Source organism: Oncorhynchus gorbuscha, linkage group LG14 (assembly GCF_021184085.1).
Source record: "Oncorhynchus gorbuscha isolate QuinsamMale2020 ecotype Even-year linkage group LG14, OgorEven_v1.0, whole genome shotgun sequence".
Lineage (NCBI taxonomy): Eukaryota > Metazoa > Chordata > Actinopteri > Salmoniformes > Salmonidae > Oncorhynchus > Oncorhynchus gorbuscha.
In genome coordinates this window covers 49,759,061-49,774,824 of record NC_060186.1, presented here as the reverse complement: position 1 = coordinate 49,774,824, position 15,764 = coordinate 49,759,061, and the positions used below count along the sequence as shown (strand labels likewise).

General features: G+C 47.4%; 1 protein-coding gene across 7 annotated transcripts in view; it reads right to left on the bottom strand.

Moving 5' to 3' along the window:
* The window catches only part of lama2 (laminin, alpha 2), a 152,671-nt gene that overhangs the window by 92,707 nt on the left and 44,200 nt on the right, over nt 1–15,764 (bottom strand). For all 7 annotated transcript variants that reach the window (XM_046298275.1, XM_046298277.1, XM_046298276.1 and 4 more), the window contains exon 12: nt 3,386–3,562. In XM_046298275.1, coding sequence (XP_046154231.1) covers nt 3,386–3,562 — 177 coding nt within the window. The remainder of the gene's footprint in view (nt 1–3,385; nt 3,563–15,764) is intronic.

Genomic DNA, 15,764 nt, shown 5'->3' with positions numbered 1-15,764 from the left:
GGGCCTGTAGTGGAGCAGGTTGAGAGCTTCAAGTTCCTTGGCGTCCACATCACCAACAAACTAACATGGCCCAAGCACAGCAAGACAGTCGTGAAGAGGGCACGACTAAACTTAATGCCCCACAGGAGACTGAAAAGATTTGGCATGGGTCCTCAGATCCTCAAAAGACTTTACAGCTGCACCATCGGGAGCATCCTGACGGGTTGCATCACTGCCTGGTATGGCAACTGCTCGGCCTCTAACCGCAAGGTACTACAGAGGGTAGTGCGTACGGCCCAGTACATCACCAGGGCCAAGCTTCCTGTCATCCAGGACCTCTACACCAGGCGGCGTCAGAGGAAGGCCCTAAAAATGGTCAGACTCCAGCCACCCTAGTCACAGACTGTTCTCTCTGCTACTGCACGGCAAGCGGTACTGGAGCGCCAATTCTGTATATAGCCTCCACATTGACACTGTACCGGTACCCCCTGTATATAGCCTCCACATTGACTCTGTACCGGTACCCCCTGTATATAGCCTCCACATTGACTCTGTACCGGTACCCCCTGTATATAGCCTCCACATTGACTCTGTACCGGTACCCCCTGTATATAGCCTCCACATTGACTCTGTACCGGTACCCCCTGTATATAGCCTCCACATTGACTCTGTACCGGTACCCCCTGTATATAGCCTCCACATTGACTCTGTACCGGTACCCCTGTATATAGCCTCCACATTGACTCTGTACCGGTACCCCCTGTATATAGCCTCCACATTGACTCTGTACCGGTACCCCCTGTATATATCCTCCACATTGACTCTGTACCGGTACCCCCTGTATATAGCCTCCACATTGACTCTGTACCGGTACCCCCTGTATATAGCCTCCACATTGACTCTGTACCGGTACCCCTGTATATAGCCTCCACATTGACTCTGTACCGGTACCCCTGTATATAGCCTCCACATTGACTCTGTACCGGTACACCCTGTATATAGCCTCCACATTGACTCTGTACCGGTACCCCCTGTATATAGCCTCCACATTGACTCTGTACCGGTACCCCCTGTATATAGCCTCCACATTGACTCTGTACCGGTACCCCCTGTATATATCCTCCACATTGACTCTGTACCGGTACCCCCTGTATATAGCCTCCACATTGACTCTGTACCGGTACCCCCTGTATATAGCCTCCACATTGACTCTTTACCGGTACCCCTGTATATAGCCTCCACATTGACTCTGTACCGGTACCCCCTGTATATAGCCTCCACATTGACTCTGTACCGGTACCCCTGTATATAGCCTCCACATTGACTCTGTACCGGTACCCCCTGTATATAGCCTCCACATTGACTCTGTACCGGTACCCCCTGTATATAGCCTCCACATTGACTCTGTACCGGTACCCCCTGTATATAGCCTCCACATTGACTCTGTACCGGTACCCCTGTATATAGCCTCCACATTGACTCTGTACCGGTACCCCTGTATATAGCCTCCACATTGACTCTGTACCGGTACCCCCTGTATATAGCCTCCACATTGACTCTGTACCGGTACCCCCTGTATATAGCCTCCACATTGACTCTGTACCGGTACCCCCTGTATATAGCCTCCACATTGACTCTGTACCGGTACCCCCTGTATATAGCCTCCACATTGACTCTGTACCGGTACCCCTGTATATAGCCTCCACATTGACTCTGTACCGGTACCCCTGTATATAGCCTCCACATTGACTCTGTACCGGTACCCCTGTATATAGCCTCCACATTGACTCTGTACCGGTACCCCCTGTATATAGCCTCCACATTGACTCTGTACCGGTACCCCCTGTATATAGCCTCCACATTGACTCTGTACCGGTACCCCCTGTATATAGCCTCCACATTGACTCTGTACCGGTACCCCTGTATATAGCCTCCACATTGACTCTGTACCGGTACCCCCTGTATATAGCCTCCACATTGACTCTGTACCGGTACCCCCTGTATATAGCCTCCACATTGACTCTGTACCGGTACCCCCTGTATATAGCCTCCACATTGACTCTGTACCGGTACACCCTGTATATAGCCTCCACATTGACTCTGTACCGGTACCCCCTGTATATAGCCTCCACATTGACTCTGTACCGGTACCCCCTGTATATAGCCTCCACATTGACTCTGTACCGGTACACCCTGTATATAGCCTCCACATTGACTCTGTACCGGTACACCCTGTATAGAGCCTCCACATTGACTCTGTACCGGTACACCCTGTATAGAGCCTCCACATTGACTCTGTACCGGTACCCCTGTATATAACCTCCACATTGACTCTGTACCGGTACCCCCTGTATATAACCTCCACATTGACTCTGTACCGGTACCCCCTGTATATAACCTCCACATTGACTCTGTACCAGTACCCCCTGTATAGAGCCCCGCTATTGTCATTTTCTGCTGCTCTTAAATGATTTGTTATTCTTATCTCATTTTTTATATATTTTTTTCTTCTGCATTGTTGATAAAGGGCTTGTAATTAAGTATTTCACTGTAAGGTCTACTACACCTGTTGTATTCGGCTCATGTGAGAAATAAAATTGGATTTGATTTGAACTCTATTTGGAGAGGGAAGGACATAGTAAACAGCAACAAGCCTCCCCAAATACATAAAGCCCGAAAGACCCGTGTGCCGTCATAAACTCTGGTAGGAACTGGAGCGAAATGTAACAATTTCTCTTTTCCATTAGAAACGAGGCTGTCACTTTTAATGCATGTCACAATGGTGATAATTCACGAGATGAAACATGGCACCACGGACGTACAGGAGTAATTGTGTTGGGCTTTGAGCGTCACGTTAGCATGAGAGAATTCTCTGCTTCAGTGTCTGATCCTTTTACTGAAATCCTGCTTGACTGCCTTACACACACACACACACACACACACACACACACACACACACACACACACACACACACACACACACACACACACACACACACACACACACACACACACACACACACACACACACACACACACACACACACACACACACACAAACATTAGTTCCCTATTGTGGACCCCTATATAAAGCTCATAATGATGTGATGTGCCTTTTTGACATTAGGGAGAGCAGAGTAAATCGTCATGCCTGAAGACGTTTGTAAGAGAAAAAATATATTATTACAGAGTTCATGGAGCGAAGCATTGCTTTCCCCCAGAATGCAGTGAGGGGAAAATAATGAGTTAGAAACAATGGGATGGGAAGACATGCAAAGGCTTTGAGGAGAAGAGGGAAGAAACTAATAAAGAGTCAAACTTAAGACTGAACAATAGTTTGTGTGTGTGTGTGTGTGTGTGTGTGTGTGTGTGTGGTGTGTGATAAAGAGGGCTGTTGTGGGCTGACCTTGTTGCCCAGGTACTCTCCAGGTGCGCTCCAGTAGTAGATAGCAGGAAGGTGTCTCCTGGCTTCCTGGTTATCGATCCTGAGTGTCTGGGACCTGTCTCTGTCTCTGCTGGTGGCGGGCCACACCTTCCCCTCCCCATCCTCTGCTGTGAGGGACCAGCCGGCCATGGATGTCTCCTGAACAGAAACACATAGCATATGGGTTTGATTCTATCAATGCATGCAGAAAGCATCTCACTGTTTATGACACTATGATATGTCCTTGTTATGGCAGTGTTATGTAACCCTTATGATGGAGGAACGTTTTTCTCTCTGCATTGTTGGGAAGGGCTCGTTAGTACGCATTTCACTGTTAGTCTACACCTGTTGTTTACAAAATAAAAGGTTTCTTTGATTTGTGATTTGTCCCTTTAAATATTGAGATATTCTGCTTCTGGCTTTACCATGTAGTGTTGCCTACGTATTGCCATCAACTGTCATTAAAACTGTGACAATCCCAAAAAACTAATTTGCTATTTTTTTCCCCTCCAATGAACACAGAGGCGACTCTTCCTGGGTCGAGATAAGTATCGAGAAACATATTCCACGGTCCGATTTTGGTTGAGATATTTTCCGGTGATTTATATTCTTTATGTGCGAGGCAGAGGAAAATACATCATGGTTTGACACCACTCGGCTTCCCTCTTCCTTAAATCACAATGAACACTCTTGTCTGGCAGCCTGCGATTTATACGACAGACGCTTCCCCTTGCCAGGATATGATCATGTTTTTTTTCTTCTAGTCGCTCTCATTTTTTTCTTCAATAGATCTGCCAAGTGAATATCCTCAAATGTGGAATAAAGTGCCTTTTCCTCATGTTTTTTACATTAACCTTGTGTGTGTGTTCGTGTGTAATGACCTGTACCTCTCTCCATCCTAATGACCTGTACCTCTCTCCATCCTAATGACCTGTACCTCTCTCCATCCTAATGACCTGTACCTCTCTCCATCCTAATGACCTGTACCTCTCTCCATCCTAATGACCTGTACCTCTCTCCATCCTAATGACCTGTACCTCTCTCCATCCTAATGACCTGTACCTCTCTCCATCCTAATGACCTGTACCTCTCTCCATCCTAATGACCTGTACCTCTCTCCATCCCATCCTAATGACCTGTACCTCTCTCCATCCTAATGACATGTACCTCTCTCCATCCTAATGACCTGTACCTCTCTCCATCCTAATGACCTGTACCTCTCTCATCCTAATGACCTGTACTTCTCTCCATCCTAATGACCTGTACTTCTCTCCATCCTAATGACCTGTACCTTCTCTCCATCCTAATGACCTGTACCTCTCTCCATCCTAATGACCTGTACCTCTCTCCATCCTAATGACCTGTACCTCTCTCCATCCTAATGACCTGTACCTCTCTCCATCCTAATGACCTGTACCTCTCTCCATCCTAATGACCTGTACCTCTCTCCATCCTAATGACCTGTACCTCTCTCCATCCTAATGACCTGTACCTCCATCCTCCATCCTAATGACCTGTACCTCTCTCCATCCTAATGACCTGTACCTCTCTCCATCCTAATGACCTGTACCTCTCCATCCTAATGACCTGTACCTCTCTCCATCCTAATGACCTGTACCTCTCTCCATCCTAATGACCTGTACCTCTCTCCATCCTAATGACCTGTACCTCTCTCCATCCTAATGACCTGTACCTCCTCTCCATCCTAATGACCTGTACCTCTCTCCATCCTAATGACCTGTACCTCTCTCCATCCTAATGACCTGTACCTCTCTCCATCCTAATGACCTGTACCTCTCCATCCTAATGACCTGTACCTCCTCTCCATCCTCCATCCTCCATCCTAATGACCTGTACCTCTCTCCATCCTAATGACCTGTACCTCTCTCCATCCTAATGACCTGTACTCTCTCCATCCTAATGACCTGTACCTCTCTCCATCCTAATGACCTGTACCTCTCTCCATCCTAATGACCTGTACCTCTCTCCATCCTAATGACCTGTACCTCTCTCCATCCTAATGACCTGTACCTCTCTCCATCCTAATGACCTGTACCTCTCTCCATCCTAATGACCTGTACCTCTCTCCATCCTAATGACCTGTACCTCTCTCCATCCTAATGACCTGTACCTCTCTCCATCCTAATGACCTGTACCTCTCTCCATCCTAATGACCTGTACCTCTCTCCATCCTAATGACCTGTACCTCTCTCCATCCTAATGACCTGTACCTCTCTCCATCCTAATGACCTGTACCTCTCTCCATCCTAATGACCTGTACCTCTCTCCATCCTAATGACCTGTACCTCTCTCCATCCTAATGACCTGTACCTCTCTCCATCCTAATGACCTGTACCTTTCTCTCCATCCTAATGACCTGTACCTCTCTCCATCCTAATGACCTGTACCTCTCTCCATCCTAATGACCTGTACCTCTCTCCATCCTAATGACCTGTACCTCTCTCCATCCTAATGACCTGTACCTCTCTCCATCCTAATGACCTGTACCTCTCTCCATCCTAATGACCTGTACCTCTCTCCATCCTAATGACCTGTACCTCTCTCCATCCTAATGACCTGTACCTCTCTCCATCCTAATGACCTGTACCTCTCTCCCTGTACTTCTCTCCATCCTAATGACCTGTACCTCTCTCCATCCTAATGACCTGTACCTCTCTCCATCCTAATGACCTGTACCTCTCTCCATCCTAATGACCTGTACCTCTCTCCATCCTAATGACCTGTACCTCTCTCCATCCTAATGACCTGTACCTCTCTCCATCCTAATGACCTGTACCTCTCTCCATCCTAATGACCTGTACCTCTCTCCATCCTAATGACCTGTACCTCTCTCCATCCTAATGACCTGTACCTCTCTCCATCCTAATGACCTGTATCTCTCCATCCTAATGACCTGTACCTCTCTCCATCCTAATGACCTGTACCTCTCTCCATCCTAATGACCTGTACCTCTCTCCATCCTAATGACCTGTACCTCCTCCATCCTAATGACCTGTACCTCTCTCCATCCTAATGACCTGTACCTCTCTCCATCCTAATGACCTGTACCTCTCTCCATCCTAATGACCTGTACCTCTCTCCATCCTAATGACCTGTACCTCTCTCCATCCTAATGACCTGTACCTCTCTCCATCCTAATGACCTGTACCTCTCTCCATCCTAATGACCTGTACCTCTCTCCATCCTAATGACCTGTACCTCTCTCCATCCTAATGACCTGTACCTCTCTCCATCCTAATGACCTGTACCTCTCCATCCTAATGACCTCTCTCCATCCTAATGACCTGTACCTCTCTCCATCCTAATGACCTGTACCTCTCTCCATCCTAATGACCTGTACCTCTCTCCATCCTAATGACCTGTACCTCTCTCCATCCTAATGACCTGTACCTCTCTCCATCCTAATGACCTGTACCTCTCTCCATCCTAATGACCTGTACCTCTCTCCATCCTAATGACCTGTACCTCTCTCCATCCTAATGACCTGTACCTCTCTCCATCCTAATGACCTGTACCTCTCTCCATCCTAATGACCTGTACCTCTCTCCATCCTAATGACCTGTACCTCTCTCCATCCTAATGACCTGTACCTCTCTCCATCCTAATGACCTGTACCTCTCTCCATCCTAATGACCTGTACCTCTCTCCATCCTAATGACCTGTACCTCTCTCCATCCTAATGACCTGTACCTCTCTCCATCCTAATGACCTGTACCTCTCTCCATCCTAATGACCTGTACCTCTCTCCATCCTAATGACCTGTACCTCTCTCCATCCTAATGACCTGTACCTCTCTCCATCCTAATGACCTGTACCTCTCTCCATCCTAATGACCTGTACCTCTCTCCATCCTAATGACCTGTACCTCTCTCCATCCTAATGACCTGTACCTCTCTCCATCCTAATGACCTGTACCTCTCTCCATCCTAATGACCTGTACCTCTCTCCATCCTAATGACCTGTACCTCTCTCCATCCTAATGACCTGTACCTCTCTCCATCCTAATGACCTGTACCTCTCTCCATCCTAATGACCTGTACCTCTCTCCATCCTAATGACCTGTACCTCTCTCCATCCTAATGACCTGTACCTCTCTCCATCCTAATGACCTGTACCTCTCTCCATCCTAATGACCTGTACCTCTCTCCATCCTAATGACCTGTACCTCTCTCCATCCTAATGACCTGTACCTCTCCATCCAATGACCTGTAATGATCCTAATGACCTGTACCTCTCCATCCTAATGACCTGTACCTCTCTCCATCCTAATGACCTGTACCTCTCTCCATCCTAATGACCTGTACCTCTAATGACCTGTACCTCTCTCCATCCTAATGACCTGTACCTCTCTCCATCCTAATGACCTGTACCTCTCTCCATCCTAATGACCTGTACCTCTCTCCATCCTAATGACCTGTACCTCTCTCCATCCTAATGACCTGTACCTCTCCATCCTAATGACCTGTACCTCTCTCCATCCTAATGACCTGTACCTCTCTCCATCCTAATGACCTGTACCTCTCTCCATCCTAATGACCTGTACCTCTCTCCATCCTAATGACCTGTACCTCTCTCCATCCTAATGACCTGTACCTCTCTCCATCCTAATGACCTGTACCTCTCTCCATCCTAATGACCTGTACCTCTCTCCATCCTAATGACCTGTACCTCTCTCCATCCTAATGACCTGTACCTCTCTCCATCCTAATGACCTGTACCTCTCTCCATCCTAATGACCTGTACCTCTCTCCATCCTAATGACCTGTACCTCCTGTACTCCATCCTAATGACCTGTACCTCTCTCCATCCTAATGACCTGTACCTCTCTCCATCCTAATGACCTGTACCTCTCTCCATCCTAATGACCTGTACCTCTCTCCATCCTAATGACCTGTACCTCTCTCCATCCTAATGACCTGTACCTCTCTCCATCCTAATGACCTGTACCTCTCTCCATCCTAATGACCTGTACCTCTCTCCATCCTAATGACCTGTACTCTCTCCATCCTAATGACCTGTACCTCTCTCCATCCTAATGACCTGTACCTCTCTCCATCCTAATGACCTGTACCTCTCTCCATCCTAATGACCTGTACCTCTCTCCATCCTAATGACCTGTACCTCTCTCCATCCTAATGACCTGTACCTCTCTCCATCCTAATGACCTGTACCTCTCTCCATCCTAATGACCTGTACCTCTCTCCATCCTAATGACCTGTACCTCTCTCTCCATCCTAATGACCTGTACCTCTCTCCATCCTAATGACCTGTACCTCTCTCCATCCTAATGACCTGTACCTCTCCATCCTAATGACCTGTACCTCTCTCCATCCTAATGACCTGTACCTCTCTCCATCCTAATGACCTGTACCTCTCTCCATCCTAATGACCTGTACCTCTCTCCATCCTAATGACCTGTACCTCTCTCCATCCTAATGACCTGTACCTCTCTCCATCCTAATGACCTGTACCTCTCTCCATCCTAATGACCTGTACCTCTCCATCCTAATGACCTGTATCCTAATGACCTGTACCTCTCTCCATCCTAATGACCTGTACCTCTCTCCATCCTAATGACCTGTACCTCTCTCCATCCTAATGACCTGTACCTCTCTCCATCCTAATGACCTGTACCTCTCTCCATCCTAATGACCTGTACCTCTCTCCATCCTAATGACCTGTACCTCTCTCCATCCTAATGACCTGTACCTCTCTCCATCCTAATGACCTGTACTTCTCTCCATCCTAATGACCTGTACCTCTCTCCATCCTAATGACCTGTACCTCTCTCCATCCTAATGACCTGTACCTCTCTCCATCCTAATGACCTGTACCTCTCTCCATCCTAATGACCTGTACCTCTCTCCATCCTAATGACCTGTACCTCTCTCCATCCTAATGACCTGTACCTCTCTCCATCCTAATGACCTGTACCTCTCTCCATCCTAATGACCTGTACCTCTCTCCATCCTAATGACCTGTACCTCTCTCCATCCTAATGACCTGTACCTCTCTCCATCCTAATGACCTGTACCTCTCTCCATCCTAATGACCTGTACCTCTCTCCATCCTAATGACCTGTACCTCTCTCCATCCTAATGACCTGTACCTCTCTCCATCCTAATGACCTGTACCTCTCTCCATCCTAATGACCTGTACCTCTCTCCATCCTAATGACCTGTACCTCTCTCCTATCCTAATGACCTGTACCTCTCTCCATCCTAATGACCTGTACCTCTCTCCATCCTAATGACCTGTACCTCTCTCCATCCTAATGACCTGTACCTCTCTGTACCTCTCTCCATCCTAATGACCTGTACCTCTCTCTATCCTAATGACCTGTACCTCTCTCCATCCTAATGACCTGTACTTCTCTGTACCTCTCTCCATCCTAATGGCCTGTACCTCTCTGTATCCTAATGACCTGTACCTCTCTGTACCTCTCCCCATCCTAATGGCCTGTACCTCTCTCCATCCTAATGACCTGTACTTCTCTCCATCCTAATGACCTGTACCTCTCTCCATCCTAATGACCTGTACCTCTCTCCATCCTAATGACCTGTACCTCTCTCCATCCTAATGACCTGTACCTCTCTCCATCCTAATGACTTGTACCTCTCTCCATCCTAATGACCTGTACCTCTCTCCATCCTAATGACCTGTACCTCTCTCCATCCTAATGACCTGTACCTCTCTCCATCCTAATGACCTGTACCTCTCTCCATCCTAATGACCTGTACCTCTCTCCATCCTAATGACCTGTACCTCTCTCTATCCTAATGACCTGTACCTCTCTCCATCCTAATGACCTGTACCTCTCTCCATCCTAATGACCTGTACCTCTCTCCATCCTAATGACCTGTACCTCTCTGTACCTCTCTCCATCCTAATGACCTGTACCTCTCTCTATCCTAATGACCTGTACCTCTCTCCATCCTAATGACCTGTACTTCTCTGTACCTCTCTCCATCCTAATGGCCTGTACCTCTCTGTATCCTAATGACCTGTACCTCTCTGTACCTCTCCCCATCCTAATGGCCTGTACCTCTCTCCATCCTAATGACCTGTACTTCTCTCCATCCTAATGACCTGTACCTCTCTCCATCCTAATGACCTGTACCTCTCTCCATCCTAATGACCTGTACCTCTCTCCATCCTAATGACCTGTACCTCTCTCCATCCTAATGACCTGTACCTCTCTCCATCCTAATGACCTGTACCTCTCTCCATCCTAATGACCTGTACCTCTCTCCATCCTAATGACCTGTACCTCTCTCCATCCTAATGACCTGTACCCCTCTCCATCCTAATGACCTGTACCTCTCTCCATCCTAATGACCTGTACCTCTCTCTATCCTAATGACCTGTACCTCTCTCCATCCTAATGACCTGTACCTCTCTCCATCCTAATGACCTGTACCTCTCTCCATCCTAATGACCTGTACCTCTCTGTACCTCTCTCCATCCTAATGACCTGTACCTCTCTCTATCCTAATGACCTGTACCTCTCTCCATCCTAATGACCTGTACTTCTCTGTACCTCTCTCCATCCTAATGGCCTGTACCTCTCTGTATCCTAATGACCTGTACCTCTCTGTACCTCTCCCCATCCTAATGGCCTGTACCTCTCTCTATCCTAATGAACTGTACCTCTCCCCATCCTAATGGCCTGTACCTCTCTCTATCCTAATGACCTGTACCTCTCTGTACTTCTCTCCATCCTAATGACCTGTACCTCTCTGTACCTCTCTCCATCCTAATGACCTGTACCTCTCTCTATCCTAATGACCTGTACCTCTCTGTACCTCTCTCTATCCTAATGACCTGTACCTCTCTGTACCTCTCTCTATCCTAATGATCTGTACCTCTCTGTACCTCTCTCTATCCTAATGACCTGTACCTCTCTGTACCTCTCTCCATCCTAATGACCTGTACCTCTCTCTATCCTAATGACCTGTACCTCTCTGTACCTCTCTCTATCCTAATGATCTGTACCTCTCTGTACTTCTCTCCATCCTAATGACCTGTACCTCTCTGTACCTCTCTCCATCCTAATGACCTGTACCTCTCTCTATCCTGATGACCTCTACCTCTCTCCATCCTAATGACCTGTACCTCTCTCTATCCTAATGACCTGTACCTCTCTCTATCCTAATGACCTGTACCTCTCTCTATCCTAATGACCTGTACCTCTCTGTACTTCTCTCCATCCTAATGACCTGTACTTCTCTGTACCTCTCTCCATCCTAATGGCCTGTACCTCTCTGTATCCTAATGACCTGTACCTCTCTGTACCTCTCCCCATCCTAATAGCCTGTAACTCTCTCTATCCTAATGACCTGTACCTCTCTGTACTTCTCTCCATCCTAATGACCTGTACCTCTCTGTACCTCTCTCCATCCTAATGGCCTGTACCTCTCTGTATCCTAATGATCTGTACCTCTCTGTACCTCTCTCCATCCTAATGACCTGTACCTCTCTCCATCCTAATGACCTGTACCTCTCTCCATCCTAATGACCTGTACCTCTCTCCATCCTAATGACCTGTACCTCTCTCCATCCTAATGACCTGTACCTCTCTCTATCCTAATGACCTGTACCTCTCTCCATCCTAATGACCTGTACCTCTCTCCATCCTAATGACCTGTACCTCTCTCCATCCTAATGACCTGTACCTCTCTGTACCTCTCTCCATCCTAATGACCTGTACCTCTCTCTATCCTAATGACCTGTACCTCTCTCCATCCTAATGACCTGTACTTCTCTGTACCTCTCTCCATCCTAATGGCCTGTACCTCTCTGTATCCTAATGACCTGTACCTCTCTGTACCTCTCCCCATCCTAATGGCCTGTACCTCTCTCCATCCTAATGACCTGTACTTCTCTCCATCCTAATGACCTGTACCTCTCTCCATCCTAATGACCTGTACCTCTCTCCATCCTAATGACCTGTACCTCTCTCCATCCTAATGACCTGTACCTCTCTCCATCCTAATGACTTGTACCTCTCTCCATCCTAATGACCTGTACCTCTCTCCATCCTAATGACCTGTACCTCTCTCCATCCTAATGACCTGTACCTCTCTCCATCCTAATGACCTGTACCTCTCTCCATCCTAATGACCTGTACCTCTCTCCATCCTAATGACCTGTACCTCTCTCTATCCTAATGACCTGTACCTCTCTCCATCCTAATGACCTGTACCTCTCTCCATCCTAATGACCTGTACCTCTCTCCATCCTAATGACCTGTACCTCTCTGTACCTCTCTCCATCCTAATGACCTGTACCTCTCTCTATCCTAATGACCTGTACCTCTCTCCATCCTAATGACCTGTACTTCTCTGTACCTCTCTCCATCCTAATGGCCTGTACCTCTCTGTATCCTAATGACCTGTACCTCTCTGTACCTCTCCCCATCCTAATGGCCTGTACCTCTCTCCATCCTAATGACCTGTACTTCTCTCCATCCTAATGACCTGTACCTCTCTCCATCCTAATGACCTGTACCTCTCTCCATCCTAATGACCTGTACCTCTCTCCATCCTAATGACCTGTACCTCTCTCCATCCTAATGACCTGTACCTCTCTCCATCCTAATGACCTGTACCTCTCTCCATCCTAATGACCTGTACCTCTCTCCATCCTAATGACCTGTACCTCTCTCCATCCTAATGACCTGTACCTCTCTCCATCCTAATGACCTGTACCTCTCTCCATCCTAATGACCTGTACCTCTCTCTATCCTAATGACCTGTACCTCTCTCCATCCTAATGACCTGTACCTCTCTCCATCCTAATGACCTGTACCTCTCTCCATCCTAATGACCTGTACCTCTCTGTACCTCTCTCCATCCTAATGACCTGTACCTCTCTCTATCCTAATGACCTGTACCTCTCTCCATCCTAATGACCTGTACTTCTCTGTACCTCTCTCCATCCTAATGGCCTGTACCTCTCTGTATCCTAATGACCTGTACCTCTCTGTACCTCTCCCCATCCTAATGGCCTGTACCTCTCTCTATCCTAATGAACTGTACCTCTCCCCATCCTAATGGCCTGTACCTCTCTCTATCCTAATGACCTGTACCTCTCTGTACTTCTCTCCATCCTAATGACCTGTACCTCTCTGTACCTCTCTCCATCCTAATGACCTGTACCTCTCTCTATCCTAATGACCTGTACCTCTCTGTACCTCTCTCTATCCTAATGACCTGTACCTCTCTGTACCTCTCTCTATCCTAATGATCTGTACCTCTCTGTACCTCTCTCTATCCTAATGACCTGTACCTCTCTGTACCTCTCTCCATCCTAATGACCTGTACCTCTCTCTATCCTAATGACCTGTACCTCTCTGTACCTCTCTCTATCCTAATGATCTGTACCTCTCTGTACTTCTCTCCATCCTAATGACCTGTACCTCTCTGTACCTCTCTCCATCCTAATGACCTGTACCTCTCTCTATCCTGATGACCTCTACCTCTCTCCATCCTAATGACCTGTACCTCTCTCTATCCTAATGACCTGTACCTCTCTCTATCCTAATGACCTGTACCTCTCTCTATCCTAATGACCTGTACCTCTCTGTACTTCTCTCCATCCTAATGACCTGTACTTCTCTGTACCTCTCTCCATCCTAATGGCCTGTACCTCTCTGTATCCTAATGACCTGTACCTCTCTGTACCTCTCCCCATCCTAATAGCCTGTAACTCTCTCTATCCTAATGACCTGTACCTCTCTGTACTTCTCTCCATCCTAATGACCTGTACCTCTCTGTACCTCTCTCCATCCTAATGGCCTGTACCTCTCTGTATCCTAATGATCTGTACCTCTCTGTACCTCTCTCTATCCTAATGACCTGTACCTCTCTGTACCTCTCTCCATCCTAATGACCTGTACCTCTCTCTATCCTAATGACCTGTACCTCTCTGTACCTCTCTCCATCCTAATGGCCTGTTCCTCTCTCTATCCTAATGACCTGTACCTCTCTGTACCTCTCTCCATCCTAATGACCTGTACCTCTCTGTATCCTAATGATCTGTACCTCTCTGTACCTCACTCTATCCTAATGACCTGTACCTCTCTGTACTTCTCTCCATCCTAATGACCTGTACCTCTCTGTATCCTAATGATCTGTACCTCTCTGTACCTCTCTCTATCCTAATGACCTGTACCTCTCTGTAACTCTCTCCATCCTAATGACCTGTACCTCTCTCTATCCTAATGACCTGTACCTTTCTGTACCTCTCTCCATCCTAATGACCTGTACCTCTCTGTACCTCTCTCTATCCTAATGAACCTGTACCTCTCTGTACCTCTCTCCATCCTAATGACCTGTACCTCTTTGTACCTCTCTCCATCCTAATAACCTGTATGGAGAGGTACATGCCATTAGGATGGAGAGAGGTACAGAGAGGTACAGAGATGTGCAGGTCATTAGGATGGAGAGAGGTACAGAGAGGTACAGGTCATTAGGATGGAGAGAGGTACAGAGAGGTACAGAGAGGTACAGAGAGGTACAGGTCATTAGGATGGAGAGAGGTACAGAGAGGTACAGGTCATTAGGATGGAGAGAGGTACAGAAAGGTACAGAGAGGTACAGGTCATTAGGATGTAGAGAGGTACAGAGAGGTACAGAGAGGTACAGGTCATTAGGATAGAGAGATGTACAGAGAGGTACAGGTCATTAGGATGGAGAGAGGTACAGAGAGGTACAGAGAGGTACAGGTCATTAGGATAGAGAGATGTACAGAGAGGTACAGGTCATTAGAATGGAGAGAGGTACAGAGAGGTACAGAGAGGTGCAGGTCATTAGGATGGAGAGAGGTACAGAGAGGTACAGAGATGGACAGGTCATTAGGATGGAGAGAGGTACAGAGAGGTACAGAGATGGACAGGTCATTAGGATGGAGAGAGGTACAGAGAGGTACAGAGAGGGACAGGTCATTAGGATGGAGAGAGGTACAGAGAGGTACAGAGATGGACAGGTCATTAGGATGGAGAGAGGTACAGAGAGGTACAGAGATGGACAGGTCATTAGGATGGAGAGAGGTACAGAGAGGTACAGAGATGGACAGGTCATTAGGATGGAGAGAGGTACAGAGAGGTACATAGAGGTGCAGGTCATTAGGATGGAAAGAGGTACAGAGAGGTACAGATATGGACAGGTCATTAGGATGGAAAGAGGTACAGAGAGGTACAGAGATGGACAGGTCATTAGGATGGAGAGAGGTACAGAGAGGTGCAGGTCATTAGGATGGAAAGAGGTACAGAGAGGTGCAGGTCATTAGGATGGAGAGAGGTACAGAGAGGTACAGAGAGGTACAGAGAGGGACAGGT